Source organism: Schistocerca americana, chromosome 2, assembly GCF_021461395.2.
Source record: "Schistocerca americana isolate TAMUIC-IGC-003095 chromosome 2, iqSchAmer2.1, whole genome shotgun sequence".
Classification (NCBI taxonomy): Eukaryota; Metazoa; Arthropoda; class Insecta; order Orthoptera; family Acrididae; genus Schistocerca; species Schistocerca americana.
Genome location: NC_060120.1, coordinates 539,126,624 through 539,142,362, shown reverse-complemented (window position 1 = coordinate 539,142,362; position 15,739 = coordinate 539,126,624). Strand labels below are relative to the sequence as shown.

Genomic DNA, 15,739 nt, shown 5'->3' with positions numbered 1-15,739 from the left:
CCGAAAGTTCGGCTACTTTCTCCGATAGTGTACTTATTTCCTCAGTGTGTTTTTCTGAACCAAGTTTCAGAGAATCTACTGTGTCCTTTAAGTTTTCCTGAGTTTTTGCAAGTTGCGTAACCGAATCGATAGATGCAACTGAGTCAAATTTTGCTTGCAAGGTCTCATGATTTTCATGAACAATAGTTTGCAGTTTTTTTATGGCTGCTTCGTGATTCTGTAATGCATTTTCATGCCGCGAAAAAATAGGTTGAAAATGCTCACAAATTTGTGTTTTTACGTCATTACAGACTTTTTGACATTTCGATTCAATGTTATGTAACTCAGTAGTTAAATCTTCACGTGTTTGTTCAAGAGTTTGTTCCAATGAGTCTAACTTTTTAAGATTTTGTTCCATTGTGTCTAACTTTTGAAGCTTTTGCTGTGTTTGTCCCATTTGTTGTATTAATTGTAATAACAATGCATTGGTGTCTGAAACATGTTCCTCAGTGCTTTTCGGCAGTGAATTTGCACCGGAAACATTCACATTTTGACCAGCAGAAAATGTGTCTTGACTTATTTGAGAAAACGGTGAGGATCCAAAACCTGAATCTACAGTATTTGCGAGATCGTGTCGTGTCATTTCGGCTTCCTGAGGCGAGCTATTGCCGACCGATCGATCGATAATGCTTCCCTCTTCACTAATTGTTTCACTGTCCACGCCATTGTTTGACGCCCGCTCCATTTCCCTGTGCACAGTTACCAAATTACTACTTTGAACATTAGTAAATTCATTACTCGGCGGCGCTGATAAGCTACGCTCGTCGCCACTATTATTTCTCAGTTTAGTTTGGAGCCTAGTGTTACGTTTTTCACACGCCATAATTGTCACAATATTTCACACGATAACACAGAAAAGCACAATTTGAAGTGCAAAAATAGAACACATTAACATAGCACTGAAAATAATATCTAGTTAATTGCAAGCGTAGCTGCGAAATACTTGATGCAAATCTATATGCATGCCACAACTATTTTACTGTACAACAATGAAAGGCTACAACTACAAAGGAGATTCTCTCTACAATTACGCGCTAGCAATAAACAAAAGCTACACTAAATACACAAACTACAAGAAAAAATCAGAAGATTCCAGTGAGGTATCCTAGGCTAAGGGTCGACATATGAAACGTCCCCTTAGAACAATTTTACGTGACTGTGCTTAAACTGACACACAATATTTTGTTAGCGCAACGCAATCTGACTTTCAAAATTCCCTACAAAAGAATGGCCCTGACTAACATTAAACTATACCTTTCACAAATCACTTACCTCACAAAAATCTTCACTGCTCAAGCTACTGCAATACAGCGGGCGCCACTACTGCCAGCTAAATAAAAGATTCAAACTATGGAAGGCACTAACTACTGATAGGGATAGTTAGCAAATGAAAGATATTAATAGAGAACAAACAATGTATTTACCTTGATATCATCATATATATATATAGCAGTTCATGACAAATTACAAAACTCCGCCATCTCTCTCCCCACATCCACCACTGCTGGCGGCTCACCTCCAACTGCGCAACGCTACGCGCTGTTCACGTCCAGCTGCCGCTGCCCAACACTACAATGGCAGACAACAATGCAAACTAGACACAGACTGCACACAGCACAGCCAGTGATTCTCACACAGAGCGCTACGTGGCGTTACCAATAAGAAATCCTAAACAGCTTTCTTACAACATGTCCGGCTTGGAATGGCGCCTTCCTATGAAGCATGAAATAACTAAGTACCCGTTAAAAAAGCTGATAAGTAGGGATAAAATCTTAACCTAAAATAGTTTCATAAAAAATGAGGAACATCTCCGTTTAAAAAAAAGTCGTTAGCAAATTGTGTATTATTTTGCTAACTGCTGTTAACGTTGTGTTAACCGAGTAGCGATGTGTCAGTGGCGGTATGGACCAGCACGAGCTCGCCGACGCAGATGGGGCAACAGGCGGCACTTCCGTCGCCTCAGAAGCGCACACACATACGCGCGCGCTCACGTAGCCAGCGGTCTTTGTGGTGGCAGATGCAACAGGAACAGGGCAGAACGGAGCTGCTGTCATGCTTCTCAGAAGTTTTCGCAGTTCGCGACGGATGCGCGCCGAACTTTACCGACGGCAGCCGAAGTCTGGGGGCCGGCCGCCCGCCGCGCCGCGCCGCTCAGTCGCGCTCTGACAGCGAAAGGGGGAGGATCGTGCTGCTGCTGCTCCCGCTGACGCCCGCTTCGCGTGGTCCGCGCCACGCTGCGCGCGCTCGTGTTCCACAGTCTTACTGATCGAACTCTTTTCCATTCTTGAGATAATTCTTCATGGACGCGCTGTTGGATATCAACTAATAGCAACTACACTGAACTCACATCTTCGACAGCGTGGGAAATGGCACTCGCAATTTTCGTGGCGGCGATATGCCTGCTTTTGTCGACAACAGCAGAGTCCAAAGTCGACTACTGCCGTATGGACACTTTCAACCGGACTGGACCCTGGATGCAGTTCACTAAAGAGATCAGCGATCGCGAGTATGCCATCGAGACCAAGTTCAAGAGTCTTCACTGCTGCGCCAAAGGCTACAACAGTATAGAATGGTGAGTACACGCCAGGGCAAAAGTACGACAAAAGCGCCTCGTTCTTCACAGAACGTCATTATTTTTTTAATTCTCTCTCTGAGTATTAGAGTTTTGAATTTACTTTGCTGAGTTAAGACATAATCCATTGTCAGTAGCCAATGGAAAACTCATTGTTGATGTTATACGCATCAGTAAGAACTATAAACTGATAATTTCAAACGAAAAGTCGTACCTGCTGTCATTCCGCCCAGTCTGTGCGTGTTCTCTGAATTACAGTAGAAACTGAAACTATTAGCTACACAATGTGATCGAAAAACTGCAAACTTACAACCTTCCCCTCTCAGATGCATTTAATACTCGAATAACGTTACAATAATTGTCACTAATTGTAACTATTCCAATTACACTACAAATGTATTATGTAACACCATTACTATTGTCAACGCGAACTGCGAAATGCCTACAAAAGTTGCAATGCCAGCTGTACTACCAACGTTTAGCAAATAAATATGCTGCCGTCCTTTGCGCAACGGAGTATAGAATATTTGTGTTTCTCCATCACTTTACATTAATGTGAACTCCTGGCTCTAGGTAACAGCGAATGACGCAGTTGCACAGTCCGAATTTTGCATTTCATTATACATCGTAGCTCATGCAAATGGCAACGAAGGCACGTAAATAGTAAAATTCCCTTTTCAATTCGAGCTGTGACCGAAGAGTCGGATTTATTTCCATTAATAAAAATTGTTCTACGGGTGTACTTGGAGACTGTAATCGCCTGTACAAAATGAAAATTATTCCTCTCTCTAGGAATGATTGTCTCATTATGTTAATGCGAGATTGGAAGAAGGAGAATCCTTGCCTAAGCATTGTTGATGCTCCGTCCATACGAAGCATCTGGCATGAGGAGTGATCATGTCGCTAACATTTACTGTTTTGTTGCTCACTAGTTTTCAAGTAAAAAGTGTAGCCACGATTAAGCGTAGGTAATTATCGTTGCGACCGAGGGTAAAACAATTCCTGAATATACTCTCGCCTCTGCACCTTAGACTTAGGGAGCTTGGTGATAGTGAGTCCTCCTTGTATTACTCAAAGCATTATGACGATCCACTGTGAAAGATTTTGCAGAGTTTACCGTCTTTCCGTATAACTATTGCGAAGCAAAACCCATTCTCTCACCAGATAACAAAGAGATAATAATGTTCACATAATCTTATCGAAATACCGGCACGGATAGGAGCGCGCGTTGTGTCGCTGCTTTCGGAACGGCGTGCCGGTCCCGGATCGTATCCAGGCGGATTAGCGACGAGGGTCGACCAGCCTGGATGCTGTTTTTAGGCGGTTTGTCCGTTTCGACTAGATGAATACGACGCTGTTATCCAGGTCCCCACTCAGTTACAAGATTAGCAAGCATTTAGAAAATGTTCGCGCATCTCCACATGTGAAAATACTGCATGAGCCCGTTGAAATACACACATTCCGTCCTAGGGAGAAAAAGGGTGACCCAAAAAGGGTATCTGGCCACCCTCAAGCTCTAACATGGAATGCAAACAATTTCCTAACACGCAAGCTGCAAAGGACCTGCACCGGATCAAGGCCATACTAGAATTTTGTCGTTTGTCCTCAGTAATGATCCACACAAAATCTCACACTACTTTACGGGCGATTTCGAAGATTCAAAGAACTCGAGTGTGGCCTATATAGGCAAGAGATTACTATGGTTCAATATATAAAATTATTGTAAAAGCAGGACTGCTTAAAAATCAACAAAATGATCCGTCACTATTTTTTCCACATGTAGTTACGATCCTATTATGTGCAAACAAACACACTGAAATCAACGTATGCGCGATCATGTAAAATATGCACATATACAATATGTAGATCTTTACTCTGCAAACGAACGCTTGACGCGTTAATGTCGGCTCCCTCCACTTTGTTTTGTCAGTCGCGGAATAGTGTTCGAGTAGGAAAGATGCCGACACCTCTCCATATAGGCTAGGTCTATGGCGCGTTGGAAAAACGAACACTTCACTCTTTCCGTTCGAGCTGTAATTTGACCCTATGTCAACAAAATATTTTCGCATTCGGGGGAGAACGTTGGAGATCGAAATTTCGTGAAAAGAACTCACCGCCGCAAAGAAAATTGCCTTTGTTTCAATGATCGCCACCCCAACTCGCGTATCATACCCGTGACACTCTCTCCTCTATTTCGTGATAACACAAAACGAGCTGCTCTTCTTTGGACTTTGTCGAAGTCCTCTGTCAGTCTTATCTGGGATGTGTCCCATACTGCACGCAGTACTCCAGCTGACGACAGCCTAGCGTAGTCTGATAGGTTTCATCTTCTAAGTGTTCTGCAAATAAAACGCAGTCTTTGGTTTGCCTTCCCCTAGGACTGAGTATTAACAAACAGCTATCGCTAACGGTCTTACATGTACAAGGAACTTTATTTTGAGAAGACGGAAGAAACCTTATGAGCGACATCTTAGATATAGTATCAGTAGAAAAAATGACAGTAATAACATAGGCTAATGATAGTAAGAACCAATGCACATCTAACAATTTCAGTATTATTTCTTTGTAAAAAAAAATTAGTATGAAAATCTAACGCCATGCGAATCAAAGTCGCACAATTTTCGCTGCGTAGTAACGTCCACTGAAAAATGATTGTAAAATGTTATTAGAATGTTTAAGGAGAGGAATAATTGTTTCACATTAAAAATTCTAGTGGAAAATTATATCTGCTACACGCCGTTACTACATCCATCTGGTGCCCGAACACGTTTACTTTGCAATGCGCCACAGGGCGAAAGTTTGGCTTTTGATGTTGACTAAGATTTTTTGATCATTGGCTAGGTACTATGTATCCACACAGTATGAGACAACTATGCGTCACTTCAGTTATTCTAAACATTGTTTATATAAAAGTTTGTTCCATCCTTTTAATGATAGTTGTCTGCACCACAGACTTGATCTGAAGGTTGTGTAACGTTATGAAGAGCAACAATATTGAAAAATATATAGCGACCAAGACAAGAGTGTATTATGAAATTGAGAATTCTCAAAGAAACAGAAGTAACTGGAAATCTCACGGTATATTGAAAGACAGAAGGAACTGTGAGACATTCTAGAGAGAGTTTAACTGTTCGTTAAGGAAAAAAAATTCTGAGTCATTTTGTGGCAAAGCGCTCTGAGATCCTGCTTACTTAAAACCGATTGTGCTATCGCGTAAGCAAAGGTGAATAACTGCATTGCATTGTTGCAGTGTTTGTTGCTCGATTGTGTGCGGCTCCGACGGGCTCGCCAACTTGGAAAATCCTCGGATTCTCGGTCCACTGGTTGGTTTCCCATCACACTATTGTGAGTGCGACGGAGTGCACTGTATATCTGAGAATTCTTCACGTAATTGTTCCCACAATAGCAGAAGTGGAATTATTTAGTTTTATAAAAATTGAAGATACTGACCAATATTAGAGCATCGTGTTTTGTAGATTCCACACAGAAATCTCGATTGTTTGGATTAAAGAGAATCCGATACGGCACGGATAATCGAAAATATATATTTTTTTTAATTTTATTTTACCCGATAGCCCTTTTACCGTATCTGGAATACATGCAACATATCGCATTTGAAAATCACGTGCATTACTTACGCGTTGCTCCCTTGGAAACTAAAAATGTATTTAGAAAATTACACTTAAAACACACTGTAGTTTGTATCCCTTACGTTCGTTTCAAATCCGTGTAAAAGTCGAACTAATTCTTCGTTTCTGTTTGTCATTCACTTTATTCCGGCGACGGTTCATACTTTCTGGAGAATCAAAACCTCAGTATCGTCCGACTAATTTGCGTATTATAATAACGGATCTACACATTCCATTGCCTCGGTGTGCGTAATAAGTGGTTCATCAATCACTTTGTCTGCTCTGTATACTGCGTCCGCATCACTTTCTGTTCAAATCCGTTCATAGATATTCTGATTGTAACAGGACATTTTCGGCTTCGCTTTTCCATTTTTCAAAAGTTGTCGAACTTCTCACGAATAATCTGGAAACCAGATAATCTTCTCTAGTATAACTGAGAGATAGATTGTCGTACAGTGGCACAGCATAGCGTGGAATGGTGTCGGATGGCGGTAACGAAGGAATTTTTGGGCTAACATTAACTTACGTACTGAACTCTTGACAGAAGTGTGAATCCTAACTGAACTCGGAGCAAACAGTAGTAAGTGATGTGGCAACTCAAAAAATTTGCTACCATGAGAACTAGTAAGGAAAAATTTTGGAGAATTAGCATTTCAATCTGGAAAAATCTCAAAATCTCCGGGGAGACCTTTCGACAAATCAGCCGCCACCATGTATTGTTATCAACGATGATATTAGCATTATCTGCAAAAGACTGTACATTACGTAATAAAATAAATGCTGCAGAAATTCCTTCCAGCAGTGCTTGCTCTGGTTTTTGGATGTCGCGGTTTTTGTAGTATGTTTTGAGCTTTTCGCTGTGTAGGAGATTCCCTTGTGGACGAGGAAGTGCCGTGGCTGCTGGGACGCAGGTGTCTGCTGGATGCGACTGCGGTACATTCAGGCCCCGTCCGCAGGTCTCGTTAGCATTCCCCAGGCGGTGGCACCACAGAACAGGTGTCGCCGAGCCGCCCCCCCCCCCCCCCTTTGTCATCCGCAGCACGCGCCCATTTGTACTTAAACCGACACCTCCATGGTGTTTCTTATTAAAGCCACAAGCCTACCTTTGCACCGTCCATTCATCTTTCTTCCTTTTTTTTCATTTAGAAACGGTTGGTGAAAGACTGACAGTAGAAACAGTGATATTGTTTGTTATACTGTGCCGGCCGGTGTGGCCGAGCGGTTCTAGGCGCTTCAGTCTGGAACCGCGCGACCGCTACGGTCACAGGTTCGAATCCTGCCTCGGGCACGGATGTGTGTGATGTCCTTAGGTTAGTTAGGTTTAAGTAGTTCTAAGTTCTAGGGGACTGACGACCTGAGATGTTAAGTCCCATAGTGCTCAGAGCCATTTGTTATACTGTAGCATTTGTTGCTGAAAGTCACAATGTACCTTTATTTCTTACAAGACGCATTTCGCCAAATAATTCACATTTTAAGTGCGGTTTTAGTGTATTACGACATTTTTCAGTGGTGTTTTTCGAGGTATGAGCCGCTACATAAATTAAATCCGGTGCCCCAAAATGTGCTGTTGCCGTCTCATATAAATCTGGTGCTCCAAAATGTGCTGTTGCTCTCTCAAGCAGAAATTCATCCATATTATACACCACACGCAGAATTGTCAGTCCACAGTATGCCCGGTTCCCGTCAGATCAACGAAGTCCAGGACCATCGGGCGTGGTTGGCCTTTGGATGGGTGACTATTTGGGCCGCCATGCGCTATTGACCTATCGGGGCGCACTTATCCTCGTATTGCCAACTGAGCAGCTACGTGACAAGAGTAGTGGCGGTTCCAGTTCTCACGAAACGTGGAAACGGCTGGGAGAGCTGTGTGCTGATCCATGCCTCCCACCCCCTCATCCGCATCGGAGAACGCGAATCCGCTGAGGATGACACGGCGGTCGGTCGAGAACCTTCGGCCTTTTGGGGCTGATCGGGCGGAGTTTAGTACACTTTAAAAACAGAAACGTTTTTGTCATCGTATGTTTGTGTTTTTAACGTGAACAGTGGACTGTCAATTCTGTGTTGCTGTATAATGTGGGCGAGTTTATACATGAAAGACCAACAGGGAATTCTAAAGGCATCAGAACAGTGCAGCAGCTGACAAATCGCAAACGTCACGCATATATGTTGTATGTAAATCGCCAAGGGACATTGCATCGTTCTGTACAACACAGCCACTGCATATCGTATTTATCCGCCGATGCCGGGCAGTGACTATTTCAATAAATAGGTCCTCCCCTGGACGGGAATTAAATGATGTGTGTACAAGAACAGGATGTGACGCAGGAAGACGACTTATGGAAGTCTGGATGAGTCGTGCATGCATAGCCAAAGCAATTAAGGCGCGCTCTCGCGCAAAGCGGAACATCCTAGTTTGAGACCCAGTCGGTCACAGATTTTTATTGTCGTTATTCCACGACATTCCCCCACATTCGCATTTGCAAGTACGAATACATTTCATGTAAGTAAGTATATTCTTGGTGAGTGCGCTAGAGTTAGCTGAAAAGTTGATATCGTAGGAGATAATAAAGTGAAAGTCAGCCAAGTAAACAAGCGTTCGCGTTACAGTCCAGAATCAGTGTAGATTATTCTCATAGTGATGGTAGTAGCATTCAGTTTTTACACAAGACGTTGAACGTGACACTTCCGTGAAAGCTTTAAGCTACCCTGAGTCTTAAGAATCTGAAGTGTTGGACATCACAGACGTTTTCACCTCCATGGGACAATGAGATTTTGCTTTTACAGCAACACCATGTCAGAAACTGCATGCATTATGTTTTGTTGCAGTTACGTGTTAATGTGTTCTCGGAAACCCATTGCTGATGTCACCGGCTATCCTATTAGCTAGGTCGTTTGCATTACCTTCCACGACTTATACAGTAACTCAGAAAAATGTATATTACAGCAATTAATACCGACAACAAACCCTTCAGTTGTGTGGGCAGGCTACCCATAACTGCTGTATAAATAATTTTAGTAATTCTTGAACCAACAACGCAATTAATCAAATCCATTTTATTTACACTATATGTTTTGCTTTTTACGATTAAAACATAATTAATTTATGGAAATTACACGTAAAATCACAAATTGTACGCTGTAGCGAGTTACTGTTCAGTGCAATAATTTCATAGAATGCACTTCGTGGCTAAATGAGGTCGTCTTCTGGAAAATATAAGGGCCGGTGAAAAAGTTTGTTTGCGGGCGTTGCTGCAGCGTATTTGCAACGTAGCGCGACCACGATGCGTGTATATAAGCACCGACATGTAGGCAAGGTATTAGTGTGGAATTCCATTCTTTGCGACGTGTGTGGTAAATGCAGAAACGGAAACTATTGCAACTTTGTTTCCAAATGCGTCCAAACAGGACCGACGTGCTTTTATCATTTTCTTGGTTACCGAAGGAAAGGTACGCAAAGTTCCGTGCAGGGTGCTGCTGCTTCACGATAATGCACGTCCCCATGTAGCAAATGTCGTAACCCAGAAGTTAAGCCCGATCACGTGGGAGACACTCGATTTCTCCCCCTGCGACTATCACTCCTTCGGCGATTTTGCCTGATTGTCCTGTACGGCCTTCGAACGGAAAAATTTTGATCATCCATTGCACATCACACCAAATGTGTGGAATATCTTTGTACTGATTAGGGATCACTGTTAAGTATTTTTAATGCTCTCTGTGAAACCGCCATAGTGGAAAGTGTCCAGACCAATACTGTTACCTGAGTACCTAAAGATGAGGTATTAAACCTCCACAGATATGTTGAAACAGCCAGAAAGGAAGAGTGTCAACATGTTTAATATGTTCTGCTACAGAAGGATTTTCAAAATTAGGGGGGACTGGTAAGATAAGGAATGAGTAGGTTCTTAGCAGAATAGGGGAAAAAAGGAACATATACATGGTCAAGAGGAAAATTTGCATCACGTTAAGACATCAGGGAGTAATGTCCATAGTATTAGAGGAAGCTGTAGAGTGTAAAAACTGGGAGGAAGGCAGAGACTGGAATCCATGCAGCAAGTAACTGAGGACGTAGGGTGCAGTTGCTACTACGACATGGAGTGGTTGACACAAGAGGGGAATTAGTGACGGACCGCTTTGAGACAATCACAAGACATGATCCAGTAGCTACAGTGAACAGTTAGTTGTATTTATGCTATTACCTTCCACAGTCATGATATACCAAACCTAAAAGTTTATTCTTTCAGTAAAAGGAGAGGTAGGAAGTTCTGCATCATTTCCTTTTATATTGAAAAATGAGTTACTGTAAACATGAACGAAAAATGATCACCGCAGATAAAACAACAGTGCCGAAGCGTATTTGAATATTAAAAAACCAAAGACAAAATAGTTACTCGCAAGAAGGCGGATCTTCACTGGCTATAAAAAGAACTGAGACGTCGCTCATATACATTTTCGTGTAAATCACACACGTAGTGGAAAGTTCTAGAAAGATAAAACTTTTCCTTCATATATTATACCACGATCACCGAGCTTTTATTTCGTAGGATTGCGAATATAGTCGATGTCGGATAATTTCAAATATCCATCTTGATGGTAGACCAAAGAAATGAATGTAAAGCAAGATCAGCACGTTGAAACTTTGCTTCATCTCCTGCTGACATTTGTCAACTTCGCCGTCTCATTTGGTCTCTGTTGAGGACTGTGGTTGTATTATTGATCACATTTACTGTGATCACCTGGCACCGTGACTGAGTGGACCACATCACAAATGCGACTGCATGTTAGCCAATGACTTCACTGTTGCGTCCAGAAATAAGAGTGGCACAGTTCGTTAAGTTTTTCTGTCTTCTGTGTAAATAAAGGCTGTAACAAAGAGAAAGAGCCCGATTACAAGATTAGTGGTGAACATCTTGAGCGCCTCACATTGTGTAAGTATTTAGGGATAATATTAAGAAGTTACATGAAATCACGTAACATCAGTATTAAAACGGCGAATGGAGGAGTCTTGATGGAAGGATTCTGGGGAAATGCAATTCAGAGATGCGCCGCTATGTTCGTAACAGGTTGTACAGCGTGCCGGCACTATGAAGGTGTAACAGAAATGCTCGGAGAACTAATTTAGAGCACCTGTAATCGATGAACTAACTGTGCGACCATTATGCTGCCACTACAGAGGTCATGAGAGGAAGATAAGAGAAATTAGGACACAACAAAGACATATAGACAGTTGTTTTTCCTGCATGTGTGTGAATTTCTAAGGGACCAAGCTGCTTAGGTCATCGGTCCCTAGACTTACACACTACTTAAACTAACTTATACACAAAACAACACAAACACTCCGGCGGGAGTGGCCGCGCAGTTCGTGACAGGACGCCTCAAACCGCGTGGCTACTCCGCGCGGCTCCTTCACTCACTGTAAGCGAATAGGACAGAAAACCGATAATACTGGCCCGATGTACCCTCCACCAAGCACTGTGTAGTGGATGGAGGAGTATATAAAAGGTGTCCGAGGAGAAATGGTCAATATTCTGGGGTATGAGAGGAACAATGTGCATTGTTACGATGTCAAGTCACACTAATGTGACCAACTGTCAAAAGTCTAATAATCAACTTTTGCAGTGCAGACCTCTGCGAAACGTGCTGGAAGAGTGTCAGTTATGTTCTGGAAGGGACCAACAGAGATGTGGAGACATGTCGACTTTAGTGCCGTGGTCAGCTGCGCTCTGTTTCACAGTCGAGGATCCATGACGCGAACAGCTCGATCGAGGTGATCCCACGGATTCTCGGTTGAGTTTTAATCCTGGGAGTTTGGTGGCCAGTGGAGTCCGGCAAACTCATCTCGGCGTTCAAAGAACCAGTCATGTACATTTCGGCCTGTGTGACACTTGAATTGTCCTGCTGGTAGATGCCGTCGTCCGGAGGAAAAACAAACTGCATGTAAAGGTGGACAAGGTCCTCGTTCCTTCCACAGTTACAAGATCACCCAGGGAATACCACGAAAATATTCCCCAGACCATAACGCCGCATCCCCCGTCCTGGATCAGTGCGATGATTGTTGCAAAAGGCAACGGCCATCATTCCGATGGCACATAAAACGTGATTCATCTGAAAAGGCCACCTGTCGCCATTCAGTGGATGTCCAGTTGTGATACTGACGTGCAGATTCCAGCCTTCGTCTCTGATGAACAGCAGTCAGAGTGGTTGCATAAATCAGGCGCCTGCTGCGGAGTCCCATACGCAGCGACTTTCAATGAAAAGGTCATTGAGGGGACGCTCTTGGTAACCCCTTGGTTCATTTGAGCGGTCAGCTGCTCAACAGCTGCAGGTCTTTTCGCCTGTAAACATGGTTGACCCTATGATGCATCACAGTTGCATCGGCGCCGGTTTTGGATAGCGCCATCTCGTCATGGGCGGCACATTTTAACCACGGTGGCACTGGAGCAGTTTACCGACCTAGCCGTTTCCGAAAGCGAATGATCATGCCACCTGCAGCTCGTGGTCTAGTGGCTAGCGTTGCTACCTCTGGATCTCGGGGCCCGGCCATGTTGGGTGTTTTTCTGCCCGGGAACTGGGTGTTTCTGTTGTCCTCATAATTTCATCATCGTCATCATTGGTGACAGTGGCAAGATTGGACTGTAAAAATCGGATTGTGTAAGAATTGGGACTTTGTAAGGGCGTTGATGACTCACAAACCAAACATCATCAATAATGACCATGCCCCTTTGGACGTCAGATAAATCTCTGTTTTCGCATTACGATAACGACTGAACTGTTTCCGATCTCCCCCAACACTAATTGTATACCCTCCACTGCTGGTGCTGCCACTGTGAGTGGTTATTGCACGTTGTCGTTGAACAGAGGCGGTGGTCACATTAATTTCACTGAACCGGGTGTTTATGGTACTGATGGCTTTACGCTCAACTGGTTTGAATCATAATTAACGAACAGATCGTAAAAAGTTGTGCTGCGTTATTCGAACAGTACGAAAAGCAGAAAATTTTAGCGACTGTGGAGAAATCACAAAGGGTGTCCAACAGGGTTCAGTTTCGGGTCCCGTCTTATTTCTGTGGCAGAAAATCATTTCGAGCAAAGAGGTGGAAAGCAACGGAGTTTTTTGCTTCGGATGAGGGTTTCTGCCACATCCCTGAATACTGACCATTCATCCTAGGACTCTCTGTACATAGATGTAGATCTACTAAAATTTTCGTATTAATAAATGTTTTTATGGTGTCCATATATTTCTGCCACTTTACAGTATATTAAAACGTAAAAATCTGCGCACACGCAGTAAACCTTTGGTTCTTCGCCCCCCTCCGCCTTTCCCCTCAGTCAGAAACATTAGTGCTCGGTAATGATATCCTGCGGCGTGCAACGCTCACCTGCTCGTTTTCCGCCCGCTGTACTGCGTAACCCGACAACAACGCGGCGAGACACGCAAGAACACGCCGCTCGAGTGGTGAGACCGCAATTAGCGTTGGTAATTGCTTCCTCGGAAGGACTTTTTAAATGCCACTGTTCTCGCAGCTCTTGAGGCTCCAGCACCTGCAGAGGATGGTCCAACAGCGCGTCCTCGGCATTCCTCGGACTCTGCCAACCTCTTGTCTTATACGGTGAGAATTAAGGACTGCATCGCCCCCAATTTCTGTCCTGTCAACCTCCCAGGGCCCTCCTTCTGTCTGTACTTACACGAGTTCCTCTCAACGCAGTGGTATTTGCAAATCTGGCTCCAAATTAGGGTTTTGTCGACAAAAGCAGCGCTTCGTTAACAGACAATCGTGTGCTCGGCTTTAGAACTTGAACACGAATCAGTTTCATCGACGAGGACTCCTTTCCTTAGTAACCTGAAATCCCAGAATCACAACTAACCTGAAAGCAACATTTCAAATTTCTATACCAGGGTTTCTGGGCGATCCTTCATAGAGATCCCAATGTCTGTTGGAGTTCCAGAAAATGTTATAACACGTGTAACTGCTTTATTAGCCATGCGTGGCATTTGTTCCACTCACAGTATGAATAATGCAGACACTTTATTTCGTAATGTGGGGTCGCTGTCAGCATAAACCAGGAGTTCCCAAACTTTTCCTCTGGCGAAACACCTTGAGAATGCTTGTACTTCTACATCTACATACATACTCCGCAATCCACCATACGGTGCGTGGCGGAGGGTACCTCGTACCACAACTAGCATCTTCTCTCCCTGTTCCACTCCCAAACAGAACGAGAGAAAAACGACTGCCTATATGCCTCTGTACGAGCCCTAATCTCTCTTATCTTATCTTTGTGGTCTTCCCGCGAAGTATAAGTTGGCGGCAGTAAAATTGTAGTGCAGTCAGCCTCAAATGCTGGTTCTTTAAATTTCCTCAGTAGCGATTCACGAAAAGAACGCCTCTCTTCCTCCAAAGACTCCCACCCGAGTTCCTGAAGCATTTCCGTAACACTCGCGTGATGATCAAACCTACCAGTAACAAATATAGCAGCCCGCCTCTGAATTGCTTCTATGTCCTGCCTCAATCCGACCTGACAGGGATCCCAAACGCTCGAGCGGTACTCAAGAATAGGTCGTATTAGTATTTTATAAGCGGTCTCCTTAACAGATGAACCACATCTTTCCAAAATTCTACCGATGAACCGAAGACGACTATCTGCCTTCCCCACAACTGCCATTACATGCTTGTCCCACTTCATATCGCTCCGCAATGTTACGCCCAAATATTTAATCGGCGTGACTGTGCCAAGCGCTACACTACTAATGGAGCATTCAAACATTATGGGATTCTTTCCCTATTCATCTGCATTAATTTACATTTATCTATATTTAGAGTTAGCTGCCATTCTTTACACCAATCACAAATCCTGTCCAAATCATCTTGTATCCTCCTACAGTCACTCAACGACAACACCTTCCCATACACCACAGCATCATTAGCAAACAGCTGCACATTGCTATCCACCCTATCCAAAAGATCATTTATGTAGATAGAAAACAACAGCGGACCTACCACACTTCCCTGGGGCACTCCAGATGATACTGTCACCTCTGATGAACACTCACCATCGAGGACAACGTACTGGGTTCTATTACTTAAGAAGTCTTCGAGCCACTCACACATTTGGGAACCAATCCCATATGCTTGTACCTTAGTTAGGAGGCTGCAGTGGGGCACCGAGTCAAACGCTTTCCCAAAGTCAAGGAATATGGCATCTGTCTGATACCCTTCATCCATGGTTCGCAAGATATCATGTGAAAAAAGGGCGAGTTGCGTTTCGCAGGAGGGATGTTTTCTAAAGCCGTGCTGATGCATGGACAGCAACTTCTCTGTCTCAAGGAAATTCATTATATTCGAACTGAGAATATGTTCGAGAATCCTGCAACAAACCAATGTTAAGGATATTGGTCTGTAATTTTGAGGATCCGTCCTTCTACCCTTCTTATATACAGGCGTCACCTGCGCTTTTTCCCAGTCGCAAGAGATTCGCGATAAATGCAAGCTAAGTAAGGAGC

General features: G+C 43.5%; 1 protein-coding gene across 1 annotated transcript in view; it reads left to right on the top strand.

Annotated features, from left to right (window-relative positions):
* Positions 1–2,207: 2,207 nt before the first annotated feature.
* LOC124595076 (single Ig IL-1-related receptor-like) overlaps positions 2,208–15,739 on the top strand; it is a 354,541-nt gene continuing 341,009 nt past the window's right edge. The window contains exon 1 of the mRNA XM_047133657.1: positions 2,208–2,611. Within this exon, the coding sequence (XP_046989613.1) occupies positions 2,406–2,611 (206 nt within the window). The 5' untranslated portion in view covers positions 2,208–2,405. The remainder of the gene's footprint in view (positions 2,612–15,739) is intronic.